Source organism: Medicago truncatula, chromosome 8 (assembly GCF_003473485.1).
Source record: "Medicago truncatula cultivar Jemalong A17 chromosome 8, MtrunA17r5.0-ANR, whole genome shotgun sequence".
NCBI lineage: Eukaryota > Viridiplantae > Streptophyta > Magnoliopsida > Fabales > Fabaceae > Medicago > Medicago truncatula.
This window is the reverse complement of record NC_053049.1, coordinates 12179235-12206315: the sequence shown is the minus strand read 5'-3', so window position 1 is coordinate 12206315 and position 27081 is coordinate 12179235. Positions and strand designations below refer to the sequence as shown.

General features: G+C 33.4%; 5 protein-coding genes and 1 non-coding gene across 8 annotated transcripts; 4 read left to right on the top strand and 2 right to left on the bottom strand.

Moving 5' to 3' along the window:
• Window positions 1–2908: 2908 nt before the first annotated feature.
• Window positions 2909–4935, top strand: LOC11446199 (16 kDa phloem protein 2). Its single transcript, XM_003627578.4, has 5 exons — window positions 2909–3129; window positions 3836–3901; window positions 4003–4129; window positions 4458–4572; window positions 4671–4935. Exons 1-5 carry the CDS (start codon window positions 3063–3065, stop codon window positions 4740–4742), a joined length of 447 nt encoding a protein of 148 aa, XP_003627626.1. The 5' UTR covers window positions 2909–3062; the 3' UTR covers window positions 4743–4935.
• A 1522-nt stretch (window positions 4936–6457) lies between these two features.
• LOC11413711 (uncharacterized) lies at window positions 6458–12420 on the bottom strand. Its single transcript, XM_003627577.4, has 5 exons — window positions 10256–12420; window positions 8585–8686; window positions 7889–8009; window positions 7149–7268; window positions 6458–6738 (listed from the first exon to the last, which is right to left on the bottom strand). The coding sequence occupies exons 1-5, from the start codon at window positions 10394–10396 to the stop codon at window positions 6617–6619; spliced, it is 606 nt and encodes a 201-aa protein (XP_003627625.1). The 5' UTR covers window positions 10397–12420; the 3' UTR covers window positions 6458–6616.
• A 2282-nt stretch (window positions 12421–14702) lies between these two features.
• Window positions 14703–18117, top strand: LOC11441392 (methionine adenosyltransferase 2 subunit beta). Its single transcript, XM_003627576.4, has 6 exons — window positions 14703–14990; window positions 16382–16541; window positions 16643–16830; window positions 17036–17159; window positions 17429–17559; window positions 17730–18117. The coding sequence occupies exons 1-6, from the start codon at window positions 14772–14774 to the stop codon at window positions 17859–17861; spliced, it is 954 nt and encodes a 317-aa protein (XP_003627624.1). The 5' UTR covers window positions 14703–14771; the 3' UTR covers window positions 17862–18117.
• Window positions 15500–15572, bottom strand: TRNAK-CUU (transfer RNA lysine (anticodon CUU)). The gene has a single exon. It is a non-coding gene; the product is annotated as a tRNA-Lys (tRNA).
• A 59-nt stretch (window positions 18118–18176) lies between the features above and the next one.
• Window positions 18177–19252, top strand: LOC11445197 (NAD(P)H-quinone oxidoreductase subunit S, chloroplastic). The gene has a single exon (XM_003627575.3). It carries the CDS (start codon window positions 18424–18426, stop codon window positions 19156–19158), a length of 735 nt encoding a protein of 244 aa, XP_003627623.1. The 5' UTR covers window positions 18177–18423; the 3' UTR covers window positions 19159–19252.
• A 4179-nt stretch (window positions 19253–23431) lies between these two features.
• Window positions 23432–26662, top strand: LOC11446924 (inositol polyphosphate multikinase beta). 3 transcript variants are annotated; one of them, XM_039829398.1, is made up of 2 exons: window positions 23432–23745; window positions 25392–26662. In XM_039829398.1, the coding sequence occupies exon 2, from the start codon at window positions 25405–25407 to the stop codon at window positions 26269–26271; it is 867 nt and encodes a 288-aa protein (XP_039685332.1). In that variant the 5' UTR covers window positions 23432–23745; window positions 25392–25404; the 3' UTR covers window positions 26272–26662. The 3 variants fall into 3 exon arrangements, with proteins under 3 accessions (XP_039685332.1, XP_003627621.2, XP_024627773.1); XM_003627573.4 differs by having other exon boundaries at window positions 23434–23745; window positions 25386–26662; XM_024772005.2 differs by lacking the exon at window positions 23432–23745 and adding an exon at window positions 23936–24427 and having other exon boundaries at window positions 25386–26662.
• The last annotated feature ends 419 nt before the right edge of the window (window positions 26663–27081 follow it).

The following is a 27081-nucleotide window of genomic DNA, read 5'->3' as shown; positions in this document are numbered from 1 at the left end:
TATAGATGCAGACTGGGCAGGCTGTGTTGACACAAGGAGATCTATAACAGGTTTTTGCTTCTTTCTTGGTTCCTCCTTGGTATCATGGTGGACCAAGAAACAAAATACTGTATCCAGATCCTCAAGTGAAGTAGAATATAGAGCACTATCAGCTGCAACTTGTGAGATGCAATGACTGATTTACTTACTGAGAGATTTAAGGATCAATAATGCAAAACTGCATATTCTATACTGTGATAATCAAAGTGCATTACATATTGCAACAAATCCAGTTTTCCATGAAAGAACAAAACACTTAGAAATAGATTGCCACTTTGTTAGAGATAAGGTACAAGATGAAACTATGAAGCTTCTTCCAGTTTCTAGTGCAGAACAAGCAGTTGATTTTTTCACCAAACCACTGCATCCAAAGCCCTTTCTCACATTGTTATCCAAGCTTGGCATGGTAGATATATACCAAGCACCAGCATGTGGGAGGCTGTTAAGAATTGAAGAAGAAGATGAGGTTACTTGAGAAGCAAGTTACCGGACTCAACCCTAACTAACTAAGCATGCCAACTGTATCTGAGTTGTGACAGTAAGGGTAGATAGTGTTAGCATATAGATAGTATATGATAGCTACAATGTACACTCAATAGCTTATAAATAAGTACATGCTCATTGTAACAAACTCATTCATTCAATAACAGAATTTCTCCTTTCTATTCACTTCATTTCTCTCTCATTTTGAGTTTCTTATTAACAATCAAGTTCCTGCTCATACATTTTGTTCAACTAAACACCGATATTTCCGGTGTTTAACAAATTGTGGCAAACAATCAAACAATGAAATTCTAAAGAATCAATTGTGATTTTTTTTTTGGTCAATTGGTGAGAATCGCACACCTCAAGTTTGGAAAAGTGTGGCATTACAGATTTGAAATTGGTCTATAAATTAAGTAGCACTTACCATATCAATTGTGAATTAATTTTATAAGGTGAGTTCTAGATTATTTTTGGAATGTGCATAGCATGCCAAGTTTTAATTTTTTTTAGAAAGATGAAATGACAATAGTCATTAGAAACTCTCACACACATAAGTGGATGAGTCGTGGTTCGAACTCCGTTTCTTCAACGAAAAAAAAAAAAAAACCTATTGTGCGGTGTTGATGTAGCGATGGCAGCGGGTATCAACTGAAGATAAGATCAGGATGGCGGAGAAATGGAGGTTGCCCTTCATTAAGACAACGGAGGAATCAAACTAGCTTGGAACTTGGTCCACCTATGCATATGAGGAGACCCTTCTTTGCATTCAAGTAAACTTCTCTTACAATATTATGGAGATGCAAGTTATTTGTCAGATCTTCATAATGGAAGATCACAAACATGTTGCTTGTTTACATGTGGAGGTACAACCATTTCATGGAGATCTGTGAAATAAACCATAACAGCAACATCATCAAATCATGATGAACTCTTAACACTACATAAGGTAAGTCGAAAATGTGTTTGGCTAAGGTCTCTAATTCAGCACATACGAGTTGCAGTTTATCTATCGGGAGAATAAATGTGACAATTATTTCTGAAGATAATATTGCATGCATTGCTTAGTTGAAAGAAGGTTACATTAAAAAAGATCGAACTAAACATATTTTTCTTAAAAAAAATTCACTCATGATCTTCAGAAGAATGGTGATATAAACATTCAACAAATTTGTTCATGTGATAGTCTTGCAGACCTTTTCATAAAGTCACTCCCAATCAGTCAGTGGCGGGGCTAAGAATTTTTCTATGGAGAGGCATATTTTTAAGATATAAATATATATTGTGACAAAAATAATTACAATTAAAGTTGTAGTCAGGTGGTTCGTTTGTTTTTATGTTTCTCCCCCAACCATAGTTTTTGATACTTGCGTTTTACAATGTTTTCATTGCATTTTTTGTTCAAAAAATACAAAAAATATGAGTCAAAGCTAAAAATGAACTAAGAAAAAATTATACATAAGACTTAATGATGAAAGGAGAGGCACTTAACCGCTTTGCTAGACCGTAAAGTCATGATTTATAATGCAAAAATTAATATATAAGTAAGTTGAAGGTAAATAACATTTAATTAAAAATGTGTATATATACCTATTAAAAATGAATTTTTTAAAACTTTGGGGATGCCATGACAACCCCTTGCACCCTAATGGCTCCGCCAATGCAAGCAGAGTTTTTGAACAACTAATACAAAAAAATTGGTCTTCGTCGTCTCAGACATGGTTGTATTGTTCAGGGGGAAAGTGTATTATGTAAAATGAATAGTTAGTGGTTCTTAATTACTTTGATCACTCACTTGCTCATTTTGTGTCCTATAAAATAAGACTCATTTGTTAGTGTAAAAACACACTTCTGAAGAGGATAATACACAAAGCTTTCATCTTTGATATTGTGCTTTTAGTTTCCCTTTTACAAAAAATCTTAGTCCACTCCTGCAATGATTCAATGAATGTAATGATATAAGGAACCCGCCACTTGGATATTTAATATGTATATGATAAGATAATATTTTTATTTCATAAGAAGGTAGATTGTCTTTATAAACCAACATAAATTATCAGCATCAATTACAATTTCTTAACTCTAGTTCATAAGGAAAGGGAAATAGTAACATGAACTTTGGTCCAAGGATAAGTAAAATTTAGACAAAAATTATTCTAATTGTGGATTGAATTTATTGCTCCCAACCGATTTATTGAAGTTCAGCAATCACATCATTTTTCTTGAAAAAAATAAATGAATCACATCATTATGTATTTATATAAAATAAAATGGTGGAATGAATTGGAATATGTATGTATATATGCGTAGAAAATAATGACATAAGCTATTTAGAGTGCATATTGTATATTGGAAAAAACAATCCTAAAGGGACTCAACATTTAAAAGGAAAAAAAGTTGGATCCAATCAAACTCAATTTAATACTATATATACACTGATTCAGGCATTTTTTTGGTACAGTGAATTCAATCTTTTAGAGATAATCATAATCTAGAATCAAAAGCTCTTAACCATTTAGAATTTTTGAAATCAGAGAAAGATGCCTCGTGGAACGCTTGAAGTTGTTTTGATCAGTGCTAAAGGCCTTGAAGACAATGATTTTCTCTGTAAGTAAATTAATATTATGTACATTCTCATTGAAATTTCTGCATCAATCAATGGATCCAAAAGTATGAAATCTTGTGATCAAATTAATCTAAAGAAAATTTTCATCTTAAGTTGGTCCGATCTATATATTTTTTGTTCCTAAAGCTTGTTAATTGAGTCTATTTTTCATTGCTGATTGAATTAGTGAATCAATTCAGGTTTTATTTTTCTTTGTTAAATTTCTAATTAGTTGTAACTATAATCATATAATAGCCCAATTCACGAGTCGGCCCTTTTGTTGTTCGTCATCGTGGTGCGGCGTTGTTTGATATTATATCTTGTTACGATGTTCTATTGATTCATATTGAAGGATCAACTTTAATCAATTATTGATTCAATCAATGACTTAGATGTCAACATTGCATAACCCTAGCCATGAGTATTCCGATCATTTAGTTTTATCATATTATTTGCAGATATTTTGCTGTTGTATACTATTATTTCGGGTTTTGCGAGTTTGTCTACAGATTCATCATTTTTTCGTTTTTAGCGACGTTGAATTTGATATTGTATTCGATGTACTCTATCAACAATATGAACGAGTATCGTTCTTTTTTTCTTTCTAAAAAACTAAAATCATATAATAATGTTGAATTACCAATTTTACTAATAAAATTGATCAAGATATGATCCTCTAAAGTCTTGATCTTTGTTCTGAATGAGCAGCTAGCATAGATCCTTATGTGATCCTCACTTACAGGGCACAGGAGCACAAGAGTACTGTGCAAGAAGGTACATTTCTGAATCTGATGATAAACATAGTATTAATCTGCTTATTTGTTAATTTTTATTTCTCTCTAGTTGCTTGATTATTGTATTATGAATAATATCAGGTGCTGGATCCAACCCTCAATGGAATGAGACATTTCTTTTCACTGTTTCTGACACTGCTTATGAGCTCAATCTAAAGATAATGGAAAAGGACAACTATAGTGCTGATGATAATCTTGGAGAAGTAATGTGAGTTAAATTCTTCTTATACTTGCAAATTTTCCTTTGATTCGTCTTCTTTCGAATTAAATGGAGATACATTGTCATTTGTCAGTGTAAAATAGTATTACACTGATATTCAATAAAAACTCAAAACAAGTTTATACTCCATAAGAACTTTTATATTGCAAGGTAAACCAACTTTCTTACTGCAATTTAAAATAACTGAAAAAGTTGAATGTTGGTGTAAAACTAGTTTATATTGATAGTGTACACTTCTTTTCTTAAAACTAGTTTACACTTAAAAGGAGGTTAGAAAGTTGTAATTTGCAATTTTGGCATTCATTTCTGCCTATAGAATTCCTTTAGAGACAGTGATTCAAGAGGGTAGCGTTCCAGAGAATTCTTACAAACTTGTGAAAGATGAAAAATATTGTGGAGAGGTTAAGGTTGCTCTCACTTTTACACCTGAGGTAATAAGGCTATTTAATCTCTTTTTCTATTATTTTTCTTCATAATTTTATGCATATTTTTCTCCCTATTAAAATGTACTATCAATTATTGGTTGCAGAGAAACTACGAACGGAGTTACAATCAAGAGGAGGAGACCGGAGGATGGAAACAATCGGCTAGGGACTTTTGAAGTGAATGAAGGATATTTACATATCTCCTCCCAAATCAAGAATTACTTCTATGAAAGAAGACCAAAAATGTATCTTTAGGGATTTTAATCTCTGTATTTGCTGGTGTGTGATGATCTGATAAAATTCTGTTTTTCCTTTTGACATAAACTATGTTATGCTGCTGAAATAATATTTTAATTTTATGCACTAAAACTTATTCAAGATAAGCCTTGTTATATTTTTGGGGATCGATGTGACAGTGAGGCGTTGATAATCAGGCGTAGGCGTAGCGTTATAGTTTAAAAAAGACTGTTTAGTTTTAAAGATCCCGCTGCAAAACATTAGTCCTGTTGAAGGTGGATCAATGTAATTGTGAGGCGTTGATCATCAGGGGTAGCGTAATTTGTTAAAATGTTCGGCTTTAAAGATCCACCACAAAACATCAGTTTCGTCGATAGTTGAACTTGACATTTCTAACTTGATCATCAGGTTGTTGCAGTAGTAGCGTTGGATATGATGCTGGACTCCAAACCCGTTTAGAAGACCGATAATAAGGGTGCGATTGTTTTCATATTCAGCTTCTAGGTGGTCCATGCGTTCAAGAAAGTTTTTCAGATCAGCCTGGATATCTTAGAAGCGAGTATTTTCCACCATCGAAGTCAAGATGGAAGCACCAAATTTTTATGATTAACAAAACAAGTAAGTCACAACAACAAAAACAATAAGCATAGTACACAGAAGAATGATGAAATAAAAACTAACTTTATTGGTGAAATTACTCAGCAGAAAGTACACTAAAGAGATACAATGGAATTTAGTGAGACTATGCTGCAAGTCAGGATCCAATCATTGCCTAATCCTCTTCTTCCTTCTCCCTTTTTTTCCTTAGACAGAACGAAACCTTTCAACGTTGTGTTGGCTATCTTCGTTCTGCTACTCATCCTCCTCTTCTGAGTGTTTTGATCCACTGCCATGCGAAAATAAAAAATTTGTCAATTATTACATTCCTTAACCTAAATTTGAAGTTGCAAAGGAATGATTCTGTAATAAGTTTTTTCAATGTGAAAAGTCTCATCTTGAAAAAATCAAGAAGATACACACATGACATATTGACATTCTGTTTGTAAAAATTCATCCCAAAAAAGTGCCAACAAAATGATTTCAAATGTATAGTATGTCACAATTATATGTGGATGTACAAGTGGTATATGCCACCTAAGGTGGTTTATGTATCACTACCCATATATATATAGTATAGATAGTAAAAATAGTATACTTTTTTTTTTTTTTAGGTAAAATATAATATATTGGTTAGATTATTGGGACTTGGTGGTGTTTAATGATTCATTGGGTTGTGAAATTGAGAATTTCTCATCCTTAATTATAGGAATCAATTTCCTCTCTTTCATTTTTCCTATCAATTTTTATCATTCCTCAACACTTATCATCTTTGACAATGAAAATGATGATTAATGAAAGTTTTTATTTATGAAAGGTTATTTTTCTTAGTTACTTTTATAATTTTGTCAATTTTGTGGGATGTTATGATACTTGTTACGATCCTACAATGTACGCTTTTTCTATACTCTAACGATCTTTAGTGGGATCCCGATTTTTCTATACATCTTGATGTTTTCCGCCATCAAAGTCAAGATGGAAGCACCAAATTTTAATGATTAACAAAACCAGTAACTCACAACAACAGAAACAATCAGCATAGTACATAGAAGAATGATGAAATAAAAACTCACTTTATTGGTGAAATTACTCTGCAGCAAGTACACTACAGAGATATTATGATAAAGTAGCTAATAGGTTCAATGGAATTTAGTGAGTAATACAATGAGGCAAGTCACAAAGAAGAGTAATGATGGAGAAATAAGTCAGAATCCAATCATTGCCTAATCCTTCTTCTTCCTTCTCCCTTTTTTTCCTCGGACAGAACGAAACCTGTCAACATTGTGTTGGCTTTCTTCGGCCTGCTACTCATCCTCCTTTCCTGAGTGTTTTGATGCACTGCCATATGAAAATGAAAAATATATGTCAATTATTACATTCCATAACCCAAATTTGAAGTAGCAAAGGAATGTTTCTGTTATACGATTTTGCAATGTGAAAAGTCTCATCTTGAAAAAATCAAGATGTATACTATCATTCAGACTAAAACTTCAACCAAATCAAACTCAACCATGATAATTGCCAAATTCAATTTAAAATAAGTTACCCAAAACATGGTGAAAATTAATGCCTCCATTAAGAACAAACACACATGACATTCTGCGAAATAAGTGCCAAGAAAATTATTCTAAATGTATAGATATAATCATATAAGCACTGTTGAGACCTTTTTAAAATTTAAAACAAAAAGTGCAAAATAAGAGTATATAAAAATAAATCCAATGGCAACAGGATGGTTTATCTCTTACCCGCTGCATCAGTTCCCAACTCAGTAAAGACAGCAGCATCCTTCTTGGGCACAGATTCCTCGTCTTCCTTCACATCACCACTTTCGGTTGTGCTGGATGATTTAGAATCATCATCTGAATCTGAAAGAAACACAAATTGAATCAATTAAGAACAAAAGCAATTGAAGTATGCCACCAAGGTTTCAAAAAATGATCCACTGCCGCGACCAGAGTCGCAACATCAAGGTTTTTGATGTCTCTGCGATCACGATTGAATCTGCATTAGCTGTGTTTGGCCATTGTTGTCGACAATATTAAAGGTTGCAACGCGACCGTCACCACAACTACGGTTTAAACCCTTGTGTGCCACTATGCAGCTTAAATGTTCCTCCATTCCATTTTACTTGTCGCTTCTGATTTAAAAAATGTGCACATTTATTTGTCGTTTTCAAAGTTCATTGTGACATTAATAACTATTGTTTTGTCAATAACATGCTTAACCATTTAGTGTATAGAGAAATATGTGGAATCAGATAACAACCAACAATTTAAGGGTGCAATAGGAAAAGACATAACTTCATCAAAAGTAACAGTTTATTGGGATTTTTGGTACGTGTAAATACACTTAAAACAACAACTATACAAGAATTTATTAGCTCATGTATAAGCTTATGATCTACCCTCCTATTCGTTGCCAGTTTCGCAAGCCTATGATCATAGACATACATTATCCATATTAAAAGTTCTGTTCAGAAATTTACCCTGATCAGCAGCTAACGAATCCGAGCTTGATTGGCGTGGTCCCCCAGGAAGTGACAAGGCAGCTGATGTCTTCCTGGGACTGGAAACAATGGGAGTTCTTATTTTAGTTGATGTCAATAACTGCAAATAGAAAGAAAAATAAGATTGATGTTCCAGGTTGTCATTGATACCTTAGCTCAAAATGATATATAAACAGTATAAACTTTCAGGAGGGTAACGTGATGGGAATAAATCTTCACAAAGGGAATTTAGAAACCTATATGGCAATCAACTCCACAAGATGAAAAACAATAAATAAGTATCTAATATACTAATACTAATATAAAGTAAGGTATTGCAGACTCCGACTGAAAAAATTAAACTTGAAGTAGAAAATGTAGTTGTCATACACGCCACATTGGTCACTATCGAGAGAGGGACACAAAAAAGAGGAATAACATAACTAAATTATGGAGGAGTTCTAAGGTTCCAGGAATTTGTCGCACTCTTCATCTCCAGCAGTACAGTGTCAGTAACGACATTGAAACTTAATAAAGCAGTCAACAAAACCATTTGATACTTCCATGAAACACATTTAAAATTTTACATGTCCAAAATGCAAGAAACTTTCACAAAATTGATGGGAAATCCTGTGCCTGTTAAGAACAACACATTAAGTTGTTGTGATGATTCAGGGAAAATGAAATTCAACTCACCGGTTCGTAGGGTCCAACTTGGTTTTTCTTAGCATAGCTTACATACCGTATTAGCCTGCGATATGTGTTGTAGTACTGCTCGGTATCTGGACAACAGTAAGACTGCAACAGAAAAATACGACACAGTCAAGTGATAGACATTCATACCAAAAGAAAAAAGAAAAAAAACATTGGTGAAAAGTATTCAAAAACTTATTTCCTTTCTTTCAACCTGAATACTAATATTAATTTGCTCTCTATGTCAGAGATATAAAGTAGAACTGCTGGAAATATTTCCACTACGATGATTGAACAAGAGGATAATTTTTTTATATTGATAAATAATTAAAAATGCTATTTGAAAGAATGATAAGAGATCATTCAGAAAGGAAAAATTAAAAGAAAACAACAGCAAGCAAACCATAGTGGATGAAAATTCAACAAAGTTATTTAGTTTCTTGACATCCGAATACAGAAAAGTTCCGGTAAGAGCAGAACATCAAAGATAAGCAATAGACACAACCATATCCCATAAACAATGTAAAAGCAACGAAACACGCTGATTCCAAAAATATCATGTTTATGAGTTTATCCTAAAACAAAATGAAGCAAGTTAGCAGTAATATTTGGATCATTGGATGTAGTTTCAAAAATATCGTTGCTCATCTGAGATTGGAAGACACGAGATCAAGAAAGTTTAATGTGAATGTATCAGTATCTAGTATTATGGATTATAGGAATAATGAATGCTACGGATGCTATTTAGTAGACACAGAGAAATAAATGGCAATTTTATTTCCATGATGAGACTAATAAATAATAATTCAAAATATGAATTCCATGTCTGCTGTTGTGTATAATTTCAAAGCATTATCTCAATTACAATGACTTTCCATACACTACATTTGTTTCTTCAGCAACTTTCATATTTTCTAACAAGGATATTTTGAATCTTGAATACATCTAATATTTTCAGACTTTTATGTCACACATGTTTTCAACACTGGAACCTATGTGACACTCTTAAGACATGTGCCAGACACTCCTCACCAGGTATCTGGAACACACACCAAACTTGGCTAGGACACCTCTCGGACACTTTGTCAACACTCAATGGCTTGATGCTTAAAGAACACAAATCTAAGAATTTTAGTAGAGTCTAATTAAAATGACTTGAATTTGTATACACTATTGTAAAATAGTGGTTAATTTGTTCAAATTCCACAATGCAACTGTGCTATAGTGCCGCTTTTTTACACCATTTTGTACTAAATATTGTATTATGGGACAATAGCAATTTGTTCAGATCCCGCTACCACAATAGCCACTGTTTTTTTGGTGGTGACTATAGCCACTATATAACAATAGTGCACATTTTTTAAAAATTTAAAAATGGGAAAATTCTTTGCTCCAGCCACACTAATCTTAACGCATTGTCAATTGAAACCGGGGGATCAGATTTTCCAGCATTTAATTAGCAGACATGACATTTACTAGCCAATTCAAAAAGTAAAACAATATCAGCAGCATAATCTTAAATTCATAAAATGAAATAAACTGAATCAGCAACCATGTACAAGATAATTACAGGCATGATCAATATCAATAAATTTCAAAATCTTGAATGGCATTACTAGAATTCAATAATTTCACCCAAACATAAACAGAAAATCTAAAGTAGATTTATTGTACCGCTTTAATCGAGCCATCTTTCTGAACTTCAGAATTAACATCCCATCCTGTCGGAATTACTTTTCCCACAGGTGGACTTTCTTCTCCCTCAGATGGACTTTCGTCTCCGTTAGGTTGACTTCTTTTTCTCTTAGGTGCCATGTAATTAGCAGATTTTTCCCCCGAAATAAAACTTTGAAAGGTCTCTTCCGCCTCAACTTTGTTTGAAATGTTTTTTAGGTTTGTGATAAGGAGATGAAAGGGAAGGGGGAAAGGATGCAAATAAAAAGGCGCCTCCTACTCCTCCAAAGTCACGTGTTCCCATTTTCTCACGTGCCAGAGTAAACAATCGAATCATGGTCGTGCGTTACATTTTCCTTAACATTTATGGATTACGGTCGAGATTCATTGTACTAAACAAAATATTTATCATTATTCGGAAGGTTTATGAACGGATACCAATCAGGGTAAAGCATAACCAAAATAGGCCATGTTACCATTCCTGAAAACAAATCGCTTACAATCCCACACGGAAAAGCAAAAGTAAGGGGCAGTGACTCTTGAAATCACTAATGAGTGGGAACAATCTTAAATTTTAAGCAGAGACAAATGAACCAAACATCACCATGATTTCACCTAAGATTCTTATCCTTGACTAAAAGAAAACAGTCAACAATAATGAAGGAGGAAATAGTCCAGGAAATCAAATGTCATAATTAAATATATAAATAACAATAACAATTGGTTTTCCCCAAACAAAAACTGCTATTAAGTGTTAAAAAGAAATTCTGCTAGAAATTAAATACTACAACGCTTAGTCGCTTATCGTTTAAAAAGCACAACAGAATAATATGCAATCAAAAAGGTTACCTCTAGAGAGACATGGACATGATCGTCATCTCATTTTCAATGTGATCACAACTTAGAGGCCGTATAATCTCATTTGGTTGAACAAAATGTGATCACAACAGCAGAACATGAATAATTTTGCTTATTATCCAAACACAACAAGATGAACAAATAAAACGAATATAAATAATTTTTAAAAGTAGTATATTACAACAAATGCACTAAGAACCAACAATTTGTGGGGGTTGACTCAACAATCTCAACTTCTTTAACCCTTAGCTCAAATCAGTGTGGTTTGGTTTGGTTTAACAGTTTGTTTAACATCCCCAGGGTTTAGTATCAACTTTTTTTTAATGGTTAATGTTAGTAATTAGTTGTTTGATTAGTTTTTACTCCTTTGTCCGACTTTGAACCCAGTACCTCCAACTTCTTATTCCTTAGCTCAAACCAGTTGAGTTACCCAATCCCGGGTTGAGTATTGATTATGTATACCCCTAAGTAGGCAATACTTCAAGATTTGTGTACCAAGTAGGTGACCAAAGCAAGTTGTGAACCAGGTGATGATGGTTTGACCTAAGGGTTAAAGGAATTTAAGTAGTTAAAGTACCAGAACTCAAACCCACAATGAATGAAAAAATACCGACATTACAATTAATTGATTAATATTTGCCTATTCAAAAAAAAAAAAAAATTAAAATTTGTTGTCTTTTCATGTATTAGAGTTAGCATGTGTTTGGTTTAGCTTTTTGTCACAATTGCTGTGCGTTTCGAGTTGTTTTTGTCATAAAAAAACTAATATTCCTAGCTTCACAATAAACGTGCATTGCTACCGTGATTTTGGTCGAACGTGGAATTTCCACCGCCAAAGCAAACACATCATTACAGAACTTATAATTAACTTGTTTACACTGTCATTAGAATGGGATTTATATTTGATACACCTATTTTCTGTTTTTTTTATGATGGTATTTTCTCTCGTGCTATAATTTGAACTTGGACTTTTAACTCCTTAACACCGTTAATGCCTACACCTATTTTCTTGTTGAAATAAAAATGCTTAACAGTCCACAAGTCCTAGCTCAGGTAACAAAAATACCAAAATTGCTATGCCAGACACACTTCGTCGGGGTTCGAACCCCAACCCCTCCGTTGTGTGTGCAAGTTTCAATGGTTATTTGTCATTTCGTCTTTCTATAAAAAAAAACATGCTAAACAAAAAATATAGTATATAATTTCCAGAAGAATTGGTTCTAACACGTTGTATCTATGAACTAGTTGATTAAGTTGATTAGTAGCTAAAAGAAACAAAGAGATCAATAAATGAAACAAATAAACAAACATACTGTGCCGGATTGGTGAGTTGGCCATGAAAGGAAGGTGAGGCGGCGAAGCGGTGGTAAAAGCCATGAAATGTGGCAGGGAGAAAGAGACTGCTTCCTTATCGTGGTGGAAGTAGAGAGGATTCTGCGATCGTTTCATACGTGTTCTGCTCTGTTCTAATTTTAAGCTAAAGTTTTATTATTGTGCATGTCCATAAATCATTCTTCGTTTCACGTGTATTAAAAAAATGTATAAATAAGATTGAGAGAAATGATTTTAAGTTTTGTAAAAAAAAAAAAAGATTTTAAGTACATCGTAAAATATTGCCATTGGTGCATTCACCATTACTGTAATTGTAAAATCGAAAATATTGAATTGAAAATTATGTAATTGGTATTATTTAGAACGTTTTTCGATATAAGCTTTCTTTTTGGGGATAATCCGCGGAGACTTTTCTTTTGGGATCCTATTGTGAATCGTATTAAATCTAGATTGTCAGGTTGGAATAACCGGTTTTTCTTTTTTGGCGGCCGCTTGATCCTCCTTAAATCGGTTTTGACTTATGCATGTCTATGCACTTTCCTTCTTTAAAGCTTCATCGGGTATAATCTCTTCCATTGAATCTTTATTGAAAAAATTATTTATTATTTTTTTTACTCGGAAAATGGTGTTGGAGGATGTTAGTGAAGAGAGAAGGTTTGTGGTATCATATTTTAGTCGCCCGTTATGGCGAGGTAGCTTGGAGGTTGGAGGTTGGGGGCCGGAGTGGTTCTTTATGGTGGCAGGAGGTAGGGAGGATCGTGATGGGGATGCCGATATGGGTGACGGTTGGTTTGGTAATAGTGTGTCGAGGAGGGTGGGAGATGGGGCTGACACGTTGTTTTGGACGCATAGGTGGATTGTGATGTTACCTCTTTGTGTGCGGTTTCCTCGTTTATTTGACTTAACTAAAAACAAAACCGCCACTGTGGCTGACATGTTCTCTCTTGGTCTAACACTTGGTGGTGTTGGGTGGAGGTGGCGGCGTACGTTGTGGGCGTGGGAGGAGGACTTGGTAGAGGAGTGTAGGGCTTTACTATTTGACGTTTCTGTTTTTCCTAATGTTTCAGATAGATGGGTGTGACTCCCAGACCCTGTTGGGGTTTACACTGTGCGTGGTGCCTATGATGTTCTGACATACTTGGTTACACCGTGTATGTCTACATCGTTGGAGTTGGTATGGCATCAACATGTTCCTCTGAAGGTATCAGTTTTTGCTTGGCGGCTCCTGCAGGATCGCTTACCGACGAGAGCTAATTTGGTGGTTCGTGGAGTTATCCCAACAGCAGCGTCTTACAGTGTCTCAGGGTGTGGTCAGATTGAAACGGTTGACCACCTTTTCCTTACATGCTCGACTTTTGGATTGTTATGGCAGCTTGTTCGTGTTTGGATTGGCGTTGTGGGGGTCGATACTAAAAATATTTCCGACCATTTGTTGCAATTTACTTATATGTTAGGTGTTTGTAAAGCTAAACGTTCGTTCTTGGAGCTAATTTGGCTCATGTGTTCTTGTGTTGTCTGGAACGAACGAAACAACCGACTGTTTAATAATATTGTAACCTTAGTCCCTTGTATGTTAGATAAAGTTAAATTGTTATCTTTGGGATGGCTGAAAGCCAAAAATGTCATGTTTGTATTTGGCCAGAGATGGTGGTCAAGTTGTTTAGCTTGTTTGAGCATTGGCTAACACCGATGGTGTTCTCGTGTAGTTGTTAACATTCCTTGTTGTACTTTAGGAGGTTCTAGACACACCTTATGCTTGGAAGCTACTATTTGGTTTGGTTATATTTAATTCTCTCTTGACTTGTTAAAAAAAAAAAACCTTTGTTCAATTTATGTTTTTAATTCTTACAAAATTACAAGCTTTCAAATTGAGTTATTACAAAAAATTATTCATTTTAATTTCTATTTTTATTTATAGGGACTATTTTAAAGAACTAAAAATATAAAATATTTTCAAAATAAAAACTATTCTTACAAACTATAATATTTTGAAGTTCACGTGAACTTAACTGAATTGATATGAACAATGCATTATATATGTAAGGTTCGGGAATCGAACTCCGACCACCACAAAAAAAAAAAACTATAATATTTTAAAGAATTAAAATCACCATTAAAATTTTATAAACATTAAATTTGAAAACTCATGATTTTGTAGAGACTAAAAACACGATTAAAAAGAAAATGTACCCACAAACATAGGCCTAATCCTACGAAAATGTAAAAAAAAATAATAAAAGAATTCAGACACAAAACATTGACCATTACAATTACTACAACGTGAAAGCAATCAAAAGTAAACAAAAAAGAAACAAGAAGAGAAGTGATGAGTAAGAAGAAGATATTGATTGTGGGAGGCACAGGTTACTTGGGTCAGCATCTATTACAATCTTATTATTCTAATCAATCTCTGACAGTGGCATTCACCTATCACTCTTCTCCTCTTCTTCAACCTTTGTTGGATGCATTTCCTGATTCTCAATCTTTCCAAGTCGATTTGAAATCTGGCATTGGATTTGATGCCATTTCCAATGCTTTTGGCCAGGTTCTTTTCTCACTTTTCTAACTTACAATTCAATTGGGTCGTGACAAAACATGATTTTTATTAATGGGCTTGATCTGATTCATTGCAAATTGTAATATGACTTACTGATTTATACGGATTAGTTTGTTTAGTTTATCTACCAGTTTATGATATGTGCAGAAGTTGTTTTCAACTTATTTTCATAAGCTTGAACCAGGATAACTTATGAAAACAGCTTATAGCTTATATGAAAATATATTTCTTTTTTATATAAATATTTTATACAAAATCACTTTTGTGATAAGAGATTATACTATAAGCACCTACTTAAACTGTTTATCCAAACATGTTAGTGTATGTAAGATTGAATTGAAGTCGTATATGCTATGTTTGAGATAACAATTTAGTCTAAATTTACCAAAAGTACTTTTACAAGTTGGAAAATCAATGCAGTTTACTTTTTAAAAATATTTTTTATTTTTCATAAATTTGTGTTAGTTTTACTTTTTTTTTAACAAAAAAACAAAATTCGCCCACCGTGGGGCTCGAACCCACGACCACAAGGTTAAGAGCCTTGCGCTCTACCAACTGAGCTAGACGGGCTTGGTTGTTTTTGTTTCACTTGTTAATAAAGAGAAAGGAGAATGTTTGAACATGTATTCTTACTTCCAAAAATGCATATCACCCTAGCTACTTTTTTTTATTTTTTTTTATATCATCTCTTCATTACATTGACTAACTTCAAAATCAAAAGTTTCTCATCTTCTTATTAGTAAGTTAAAGTGAACATGTCTTCTTATTTGCTAGTTAAAAATGAACACATTTTATCTTCCATTCACCCTAAACATGCACTTCCTCCATTAGCAGCCCTTACTTTCATTCATACTTGAAGTTGAATTTAATTAAAAAAGGGTTTTTCTATCATCTGCAAACTTGCACATGTTAAGAAATTTAAAGTAGTAAGTTTGTATTGGAACTTGAACATTTTATATTAAATATATAACTTTTTAATAAATACTTGTGGTTTTTCAATAAAAAGTTGCTACTTTTAGTTTCTTTAACATGTGCAATGTTGCACATGTTAGACAAACCCATTAAAAAAATATAAATCTAACGCTACATGCTTTTGAAGTTTCAGAGTTCGTGTTTATATAAGAAAAAGGCTGTTATCTCCTTTACCTCTCAATTTGATAGTCACTCATTATTCTTGCTATACCAGTATGAAAATGGATTTGTGTGCTACGCAAACGCATGTATCTCGCAGAAATAAAGAGATAAAGCATGTTTGGTTTGGTCTTTTATGTAACAAATTTTCAAACATCTATAAGTTGGATAGATGCCAGTTGCTTACAAATAAGAGTTTAAGCTTTTAATATTGGATTGACAATTCTCTGTTTGTTTGTTAATGGCAGCCTGATGTGGTTGTCAATTGTGCTGCCATCTCGGTGCCTCGTGCTTGTGAAAATGATCCTGATACTGCAAATGCTATTAATGTGCCGTCATCCCTCGTAAAATGGTTGCAAAGCTTTAAACAGAACAGTACTCTTCTCATTCATCTCTCCACAGATCAAGGTAAACCAATCTAATCGCAATCAATACATTGCATTGCTATCTATAACCATGCTCATTTTCACTTTGATAGCTAAACTGCAATTTATGTTTCTTCTCATTAGTTTACGAAGGTGAGAAGTCCTTTTACAAGGAAGAAGACATTCCTATTCCAGTAAATGTTTATGGAAAAACTAAAGTGGCAGCAGAGAAGTTCATTTCAGAAAACTTCCCAAACTTTGCGATTTTGAGAAGCAGTATCATCTATGGGCCACAAACTGTCTCACCAGTTCCAAAATCTCTTCCTATTCAGGTGCATGTGCAGTATATAGAATTATACTTTATTTGAAAACTAATGCTTCCAGCATTAGGATCGATGAAACTTGAAATGTGAATGATGCTTGCAAATTCTGTTACTTATTGCATGATGAATTCTTAAAAGACGGTGGTAGTGTTTGGCTCACCATTTTTCCGTCTGCAATAAAAAAAATAACTGAGAAAATCTCTTATTATTGCAGTGGATTGACAGTGCCCTTTCTAAAAGAGAAAAGGTGAATTTCTTTCACGACGAGTTCCGTTGTCCAATTTTCGTTAAGGATCTCGTAACTATCATACTAGCTTTAACAAGCCAGTGGTTATCAGGTACAGAACTTTTTGTAAATAACTCGTGTATATTGTTTAAACATGTGGTACGCTGCAAAAAGAGATTCTTAATGAAACTGATTTTCAGTTAGATCTTTTTTAAGGTTTCAAAACACTTTTATTGGAGATGGTCAATCCTTATCTATGAAAATTGTTTATATCTTATAACTCTTTTACAATTATGTACGACATTTTCACTTTCATGTGTTCTTTAAACTTGAGGGGTCTCAAATTCGCTTTCATGATTTGATTTCTGATTCTTGTCACAGAGGGAAAGCAAATGCAGTTGTTACTTAATGCCGGTGGACCTGATAGGGTATCGCGCGTTGAAATGGCTGACGCTGTTGCACAATTCAGAGGGTATGATACCTCATTAATCAAAGCAGTCTCTGCTTCAACGGTATGTGTTATGCTTCATTTATAACTAAAATTTTGTGATGTGGAATTCAAAGCTTTTCATTTATCTTTTGATGTCAATTTGATCAGTTTGGTAACATGATATGATTTATCTGCTCGTCTTTGATTGTTCTTTATTGCGACATTTTTGAGTTTTCGTTATTGTTTTTCCAGGTTGACCGAGGTGTGAAGTCCCCGGCTGACATATCTATGGATATCACTAGATTGGTTCAAACTCTAAATATTAATCCTGTTTCATTTAAAGACGGTGTTAAATTAACGCTTACAACTGAAGCTCAACAGTGAGGCAGAAACAAACTTGTCGTATAAGGCTTCCTTGTTTATTTGAGTATCGTTGTTCACCATTAAAAATGACATGTGCTCTCAATAGTTGTTACTGCATTTAGATTGCTGTAAAATAAATCTATGTAAATTCTTGAAAATACCAAGAATGGAAATAGTGGGTCATCATTGTAACACACTCTTTCCATCATGTGTCATTATCATGGGAATTATGTCATACTTTTCATTAGGCTTGAAAATATGTTGCCTTGGCTTTTCACTGCTATAATTTCTCATGATAAATTGTGTGTTTGGATTACTTTAATTTGATGCTAAAATGAATTTAATCATAAGGTTATGTTGCAAAAAAATTCTTTCCTCATATAGGCAAATTTGGTCCAAAGAATATACTTTGTGGTCAAGATTAAATTGGAAGAAGATTTTCTGATAGTTTTTCATTTCATAAAAAGATAGGCCTATCCAATAATTTTGTGGCCAGGATTAGATTCTGAAACTATGCTATCCATCCCTCTTTCTCCTCTCTCTAATGTTGTTTTCAGCCAATTTTCTGAACAGTTAATTAAAAATGTCTTCCTTTGTTGCTCTTCATAGCCTTCATGGCTCTCTTCTTAGATCCAAATTCTTAGGCCAAGAGAACCTCACTCATCTTTATCCTCACAGCAATAAAGCTTCCATCTTTCACAGCAAACCGACCTTCAAAACAGTACAAACATGTGCCAAATTCGACTTGCTGCAGATCATGGGAGGCAGAGGTCTCTGCAAAGGAGAAGAAGGTCTTCAAAAAGAGCTTAAAAGAGAAGTTGGTCTTGATGATCAGAATCAGCCAACATCATCAGAAGCAAGTGACAAAGAACAAGAAGACTCAACAAGTAACTCAACAAAATCCTTTGAAAGTGTTGCAGAAGACGGGTTTGATAAAGAGTTAATGGGGTTAACCGGAGGATTTCCTGGAGGTGAAAAAGGTTTGAAAAAATTCATTGAAGAGAACCCTCTTCCTAAAACTGTTAAAGGAAACAAAAGCCTTAAACTTTCTTCATCGGAGAAGCCAAAACCACCGGAACTTCCTATGTTACTTCCAGGAATGATTGCTATTGTGAAGAATCAAAATAATCCTTTTTACATGTACTGTGGTATTGTTCAAAGAATCACTGATGGTAAAGCAGGAGTACTGTTTGAAGGAGGGAATTGGGATAAGTTGATCACCTTTAGGCTTGAGGAACTTGAGAGAAGAGAAAAAGGTCCTCCTATGAAGAATCCTAAGTCTTGCGTTCTTGAACCATTTCTTGTAAAGAAATCATAGTTTTCAGCTCTTTGTTGTTATTGTGTAACAAAACATGTTCACTTTTGTATCATACTACATGTTTCTGACAATTGAATCTTAGTTGTGTATTTCATTTGCTGCTTTGATCTTTTATTTAGAAGTAAAAAAAGTTTAAGGTAAAAAGATATGAAGCACACATGTAGTAGACACTACGTTGACACAGACATGTTAAAGTAGTAATAATAATTTGAAAAATAAAAGTAATTAAATGTAACTACATATGTTAGTGTCGGACACTGGACACCTTTGATGTGACGTTGGTGCTAAAAGAGTATTTCATTGTGCTGAACCTTTCTTAATACTCTTTAATTTTGGTACATGTTCATGTAAAGAATGGATGGAGTATTAACAACTTACGGTTTCTGTTAAGAACAAAATCAGTTTATGTGCTACTTTCAAAGTTATTGCAATAAAGTCAAATATTGTAATGATATGATAATTTTGAATGATTATCGATATTGTTATTGTTTAATTTTATATAAGATTGATGATTTCAGGATTAAATTATTGAAAAAATATATTTTAGGATTAAACCTTAGACGAAATTTAATGATTCACTTATTAGAAATAAACATATTCTCTTGACCAAAAAAAAAAAAAAAAGAAATAAACATATTCAACGTTAATCAGTTGGATCATGATATTGGATTAAACAATAATTTTAATATGATTAAATAGTCAATTACCCCCTGGAATTGTAACTTTCGTCAAAAATTCTCCTGAATTTTGCAAAACTTCAAATACTCCCTTGAAATTGTCAAGCGTCTGTCAATTACCCCCCTCCGTTAATATCTTCCATCCAACATGCTGATGTGGCCGTTAACTGCCCACGTGGCACTGCCACATGGCCAGAAAAATCATGCCACGTCAGAGGGGGTAATTAACTATATTTAAAAAAAAAATGAAAAAAATCTGATTTTTTTTTCTTTTCAAAATTAACATTTGTGCCATCTATTGACCTTGCAAATATCCCCCTGAAATTTAACATTTATATGCAAATACCCCCCTCAAATTTAAAATTTATGTAGCAAATATCCCCTCGAATTTATAACTTATATACAAATTATCCTCTCCAAAGTTAAAACTTATATGTAAGTTACACCTTGAATCATAAAACTATGATGTTAAATTAAAACTTATTCATGATATATAATTTACTATATCTCTAATTACAATAAAAAATCACAACTTTAAAATAAAACAAACATGTTTGTTTTATTGTTACACATTACAGAAAGAAGCAGCTATTATTTCCACAAAATCCACTAGCCGCCAAAATAAAAAGAGCTGCATTTTCATCATGTATTAGACTTAGAATTATAATTAAAAGCATACTATTAAACAACACATAATTCCTCATCATTTTAGTGCACAACCAGTGGAGAGGAAGGGTCAAGCTACATGAACACTACTTGTGCCATACAACCTAGTTATGGCCACTGGTTGAGTGTCCATTCCCTCCTAGATGGGCTCCATGAACCATCTCCAATCTTCATGCACACTTTCTCCCCAATGATTGCAGAGTAAACGTTCTGCTTAGCCTCCAGAATCCTAATAGTTGATCTGCTACGATTCACATGTTTGTTTTATTTTAAAGTTGTGATTTTTTTTTTTTTATTGTTATTAGAGATATAGTAAATTATGATTATGAATAAGTTTTACTTTACCATCAAATTAAGTTTTATGATTCAAGGTGTAACTTGCATATAAGTTTTAAGTTTGGAGAGAATATTTGCATATAAGTTATAAATTTTAGGGGGGTATTTGCTACATAAATTTTAAATTTGAGGGGGGTATTTGCACATAAATGTTAAATTTTAGGAGATATTTGCAAGGTCAATAGATGACACAAATGTTAATTTTGAAAAGAAAAAAAAAATCAAATTTTTTTCAATTTTTTTTTAAAAAATATAGTCAATTACGCCCTCTGACATGGCATGATTTTTCTGGCCATGTGGCAGTGCCACGTGGGCAGTTAACGGCCACATCAACATGTTGGATGGAGGATATTAACGGAAGGGGTAATTGACAGACGCTTAACAATTTCAGGGGGGTATTTGAAGTTTTGCAAAATTCAGAAATTTTTTTGACGAAAGCTACAATTTCAAGGGGTAATTGACTATTTACTTATTTTAATATATTCAAACACTTCTATCAAATTTAACGTCCTATTCAAAACTACCTGACCACTTTTTAAATCATCACATTGAACTAAATGGAGCTATAGTAGAGAGTAACTTAAACATAGAAAATATGTATTTTGGTAAAATAAAAATTGGTATAATGCTTCTTCTAGTCTTTATAATACATTTTTTTTTTTTTTAACTTTTCTCACTTCCCAATTTCATTAATTTAATCTCTCTAAAGTTCTCAAAAAAGATATGTTTTCAACCGATTTACTTTGAGAATTTTTTTTGGCAGTCAATGTATATTAAAAATAAGTTTGTCAGATCGTTAGTGATCACTTTAGACAGACTCGTCAAAATCCCTTTAATAAAAAGTAACTTTATTTATACAAAATGGATTAGATAAAGGTAGAGTTGACAAAATATAACTTTAAGGAACATATAAGTATTAAAAAAGAATTGATGGAGTATTCTTTATCCTTAGTCCGGACTAGAGATCTGATCTAAATAATAAGGATAACATATCATTTTCGTGTGTGAGAAAAGAGTTACCAACACTATTGAAGAACTATTTTCATTTTTTGACAAGAACTATTTTAATGTTAAGGATTATTTTGATTAATTTTATACATTAATAATCAGATATATTTTAAAACTTTATACATTAATAATTAGATATTATTTTAAAATTGATTTATTAAAAATCTATTGTGATTACTTATTTGTTTAATATAATAATTGGAGTGATAGTCATTTTGGTCTCTTATTGTATAACAAGTGGTCACAATAGTTTTTAAATGTATGAAAATTTTAAAATAGTTTATGACGGTGCACTTTGTTAGTCAAAATAATCAATAACATTAAAATAGGCTTGCAATGCTAAGATTAATTCTTTTCGTATAATGATTGATATGACCGATAAGTAAATACTTATGGTGATTAATTCTTTTTGTATACTTATATTTATTTTGGTTACAAATGCTAACAAGGACAAAAGAAGAAAAAAGAGAAAGAAAAGAACAAACTATTCTCTAAAAAAGATAGTTTCAGCCGCATCAATCCTCAAGAGACTCCGAAGGTTTTCTGGAGGAGATGTATGATGGCATAAATCAATATGCAAGGATGCTCCAATCTTGGCCATAAAATTAGCACATTGATTCCCTTATCTCAGAGTATGATAAATACTAACATTCATATGATCAAGCAACTCTTTTATGTCTTGAATCAACACTGCATATAGATGTGGAACCTCATAGATGGTCCCTTAATGAGATTGATGCAATGCAAAGAGTCTCAATAACAAACAAAATCAGCAATATCCTTTTTCTTGGCTAACATGAGACCTTGATAAATTGCAAAAAGTACCGCATAAAGGATGTTTGTTGAATCTTGGATGAAACCTGAAAAACCTATCAGATAATAGCCCGCATAATTTCGAAAAGGGTCTCCATAGCCAGCTCTTGTATTAGAGATAAGATAACTTCCATCAACATTTAAGATAACATTTGTGTTGCAGAAAACTCAACGAAAAAGACACCGTTTTTATTTATTTTTTATTTTTAAGGATAGAAGACATTGTTGTAAATGTGGTTTTTTTTTTCTTGTTCTATGAAAGCCCATCTAAAAGCCTTTCTTGATAGTCCTGTATAATTTTTGAACCCATAATTTTAAATTTTACATAATAATAAAATTTAACTAGTTACCAGTAGTTTTGTTTTAATAAACTATTTTTGGTAGATTTTGTTTATTTTATTGGAATTAAATTTAAACTTAAAAACTAAAAATGGAAATGAAATTTGTTGAAAAAAAATTAAATGAAATATATATTTTATAAATGCACACATAAAAATACCTTTTTGATCATTTACACAACCAAAATCAATTTTGACATAAAATATTCGAACAACATTTTTCATGTAAATCACTTCTATCATAAAGGTATCCAAACATAAATAACTTTTCATTCAACTCACTATTAATCGAAATCAATTATCTAAAATCAATTCAAACAAAATCAATTATTTTCACCGTATAACCAAACACACACGTAATTTTGCTGATATAATAATGAGTATGTGGTTTGCAAAATTCACCTTTTTGAAACAGGAATGATATGACAGAGCATGCCGACTTAGAAACCCCTTTCTGGAAAAGAATCAGAATCATACCATTCGACCCACCAGAAGAATACAAACATATAATTCCAAAAGTGATATTGATGTGAGAAGAATAAGAGGATAAAAAAGTGAAAATTCCAACTTCATCTACCTTACCTTACTTGTAGCGTAGAGTTCACATTACATTACCTATTGCTTTATATCTTCACACATCCATCACATGCAATCATGAAAAACACAATATCCTCCTCATTGCTGTATTAAGCCACAATCCTCTCTTCTTTGCCTCAATCTGTCAATCTCCTCCACCACCCCACGTCAAGGTAATTCGAAAACACGTCATGAATATGATTTTTATGCATGTAATGTAAGCATGCTTTTTACAATTAGATAGCCTTTTATTCTTTAGATTAGATCCAAGGTACTATTGGTTTTCTAATTTTGCATAAGCCCAGACATTCCGATGTCTGACACGACACATATATGATTTTCTCAAATTATTAGCGGTGTTGGCTTGTCCGTGTCTGTATCCGTGCTTCATAGCCTATGAGAGCTCCCCAAATTGCGTTTTATGTGATAACACGGTGGTGGAATCAGCCACCCATCTTTTTCTTCGTTGTGTAGTGGCAATGAATGTTTGGTTACAGGTCATATTATGATTGGGTTTCATTTATACCATTCCTTCGAATAAGAGGATTCGGGCAGGTTATAGGTTAATTTGGAAAGCTAGGAATGACAGAATTTTCAATAATGGGGCTATTTGTGTTGAGGATATAGTCGAAAAAATTAAGGTTTTATCTTGGAGGTGGAGTATAGGTAGAATGAACATTCCGCCTTGTTTGTTCTATGAGTGGTGTTGCGATCCGAGAGTGTTTTTTGAGGTAACGGGTATGGTCGTGCGGGTGGCAGTAGAAGAGGTTTTGAGACAGGGATATTCTATGTTGGATTTGCGCTGCTGTTGAAGTTCTTACTATTGCTGTAAAACGCAGATTGGTAGACAACTAGGTGTTTCTCTGTTTGAGATATGCTAGCCTCATTATTTGTTTGCTCAGCTGCTGTTTTCCTGCATTCTTTTTCTTTTATCTGTCCCCTGTTATGGGCTTTGGGTGTTAGTTTGTCTACTGTGTTGCTATGCAGGTGTTTTGTTTTCCCTTAATTCCAGCTCTTTTGGTTGTGGTGCTGCATTTTGGGGTTAGGGTGGTTTGGGAAGGTGAACCGCATATATACCGTCCCTTTGTATTTTTCTATGCCCGTTTTGTCTGCGAGTTTTGTGTCTTACACAACTCGACATGAATAATATTTTGCCGATTCAAACAAAAAAAAAAACTATCACCCATTCTTCAATTTAGTCCCTAAACTATGTAAATATGATAAGTAGTCCTATATAAAATCTGTCAATTTAGTCGCTTTTATTAAGATGTTAGGGACAAAATTGACAATTTTTTATATACTTTAGGGAATACTTTTTGTATTTATACAGTTTAGGTACTAAATTGAAGGGAGAGTTATTGTTTATGGACTTGAGTGATGGTTTGTTCATTGGTTTTCATTTATACGTAAGCATGCCACATACTAAGAACTTGATAGTCGTGGTAAGGATTTTGTTGCTGGCTTAGGTACCTAAAATCTTAAATGCAGTTCAATTATGCTCTCTATCAGAATGTGTTAATACTTAATATTCATATTTGCACATAGACAAAGTTTTGCAAAATACTACTATTTGTACCTACATATTGTTCAGTTCAATCTATGTCTCTCTAGTTCGGTGTTATTGGTTTTATGGATTCTGTCTAAAGTAATCTTCATTATGTCTCTCTATTTTGATAGTCTGTCCTCTATCTCACGTGTTTCCCCTCTCCCAGCTTATCATTTTCTGGTTTTTCTCTTCCCTTTTCATATAATTCTTGATTTCATATGTTTAATAGCTTTTTTGACAATTTTTATTGTTATTTGTGTTCAATAGATACAGCTTCAGTAGCAAAATGGTGAAGCTGAAAATCCCGGAGCATCAAGTTGCCGGTCACCAAGCAAAAACTGGAATCCTAGGTCCACTGATAGACGATTCTGGAAAATTCTACAAACCTCTTCAAGGCGACGAACGAGGTTCCAACGAACTTGCTTTCTATACCTCCCTCTATTCCGATCCACGCATCCCCTCCAACATTCTCAAATTCTTCCCTTCTTTTCATGGCAGTGAAACCATTGACGCCTCCGACGGTTCTGGTCTACACCCCCACCTTATCTTAGAAGATATTGTCTCCAATTACACCAACGCCGCTGTCGTCGACATCAAGATTGGTTCTCGAACATGGCAACCTCAATCCTCCGAAGATTATATTCGGAAATGCCTCCAGAAAGATCGAGAATCTTCTACGATAAAATTAGGGTTTAGAATCTCTGGGTTGAGGTCTGTGGGTCCCAGTAACAAATTATGGCAGCCTCATAGAAAGCTTCTTATGGATCTATCTGCTGATGATGTGATGTTGGTTTTGAGGAAATTTGTTTCGTCGGATGGTGATGTTGATGAACCTGATGTTGTTTTTGGGTCTAGGGTTTTTGTTCCTGTTTTGGAGGAATTGTTGGAGCTTAAGAAATGGTTTGAAGTTCAAACTATTTTTCATTTTTATTCGTGTTCTGTTCTTGTGGTTTATGAAAAAGATGAAAAGGAGAATGAGAAAAAGAGTGCACGTGCTGTTGTTAAGCTTATTGATTTTGCTCACGTGGTTGATGCTAAAGGTGCTATTGATCATAATTTCTTAGGGGGTCTTTGTTCTTTAATTAAGTTTGTTAAGGATGTTTTGGCTGGTTTAGGTGATGCTGGAAACAATGTTTCTAAAGATGAATGTTGAATGCTAAGTGAGAAAGAGTGATTATCACTGGTAAAGCTCTCGTGAAAGATTGCACTGATGTAGGGAACAAATGACAGGAAATGTAAGTGTAAAATTCCGCGATGTATATTAGCGGAAGATTTTTCTTTAAGCAGATAGATGGATAGATAAATAGATATGGTTAATGTTGCAATTAGCTCAAATTTGATGCTGATGAGTTAAACAAAGCTTTATTTTTCATGTTCTTTGACTAATAAGATGACTACTTTGTAAGGTCTTTTTGACTGTTTACAGAGTTTCAAAGGATGTTTTAATTTCAATTTGGATTACTAGAAAGTATGTTTGGTTAAACGTGGTTACTTTGGATCTATACTTGTTAGTAGCTGTTATCTATTTTACCTTTGATGTGTGATGATTTAGTAGTTTTTGTTGATGTGCACAATTTTCATTTCCTCATTATCACAAGAGTTACTGCAACTATTCTGTTGCAAGTAAAGTTTTGATAGATATCCTTACCTTTAGTCTGCTTCATCTTTATGTGTTACCATTCATTTATCTGCGTTTCTCTGTGCACTTGTGAAACTAACCTTCAATGCTATTAATTAATCAAGGATTCAAGATTCTTTATATTGTCATTCCATTTCATGGCCATCAGTTTCTCAGTTATCTTTTGATGACCATTTGAGTAGTTTTTGCCTGATGTGTGATTGTTGTTTGGCTAAGTCTATACCATGTGCGAGCAAACGATATATCGTACCAGGGGTGAGTACAAGAACTCAGGGAGCATGGTTTTAACCTCCTCCTTCCAATCCTTGTATGCAAAAAAATTGG

Bases quoted from the DNA above. Each gene is read 5' to 3' on its own strand.
- LOC11441392 (XM_003627576.4), top strand. From the start codon at position 14,772: ATGAGTAAGAAGAAGATATTGATTGTGGGAGGCACAGGTTACTTGGGT. The intron at 14,991-16,381 runs GTTCTTTTCTCA...TGTTAATGGCAG, and splicing joins TTTCCAATGCTTTTGGCCAG to CCTGATGTGGTTGTCAATTG. The intron at 17,160-17,428 runs GTACAGAACTTT...TTCTTGTCACAG, and splicing joins AACAAGCCAGTGGTTATCAG to AGGGAAAGCAAATGCAGTTG.
- LOC11446199 (XM_003627578.4), top strand. From the start codon at position 3,063: ATGCCTCGTGGAACGCTTGAAGTTGTTTTGATCAGTGCTAAAGGCCTT. The intron at 3,130-3,835 runs GTAAGTAAATTA...CTGAATGAGCAG, and splicing joins TGAAGACAATGATTTTCTCT to CTAGCATAGATCCTTATGTG. The intron at 4,130-4,457 runs GTGAGTTAAATT...TTCTGCCTATAG, and splicing joins GATAATCTTGGAGAAGTAAT to AATTCCTTTAGAGACAGTGA.
- LOC11445197 (XM_003627575.3), top strand. From the start codon at position 18,424: ATGTCTTCCTTTGTTGCTCTTCATAGCCTTCATGGCTCTCTTCTTAGA.
- LOC11413711 (XM_003627577.4), bottom strand. From the start codon at position 10,396: ATGGCACCTAAGAGAAAAAGAAGTCAACCTAACGGAGACGAAAGTCCA. The intron at 8,687-10,255 runs GTACAATAAATC...TTTCTGTTGCAG, and splicing joins AAGATGGCTCGATTAAAGCG to TCTTACTGTTGTCCAGATAC. The intron at 7,269-7,888 runs GTAAATTTCTGA...TGTTTCTTTCAG, and splicing joins TTCGTTAGCTGCTGATCAGG to ATTCAGATGATGATTCTAAA.
- LOC11446924 (XM_039829398.1), top strand. From the start codon at position 25,405: ATGGTGAAGCTGAAAATCCCGGAGCATCAAGTTGCCGGTCACCAAGCA.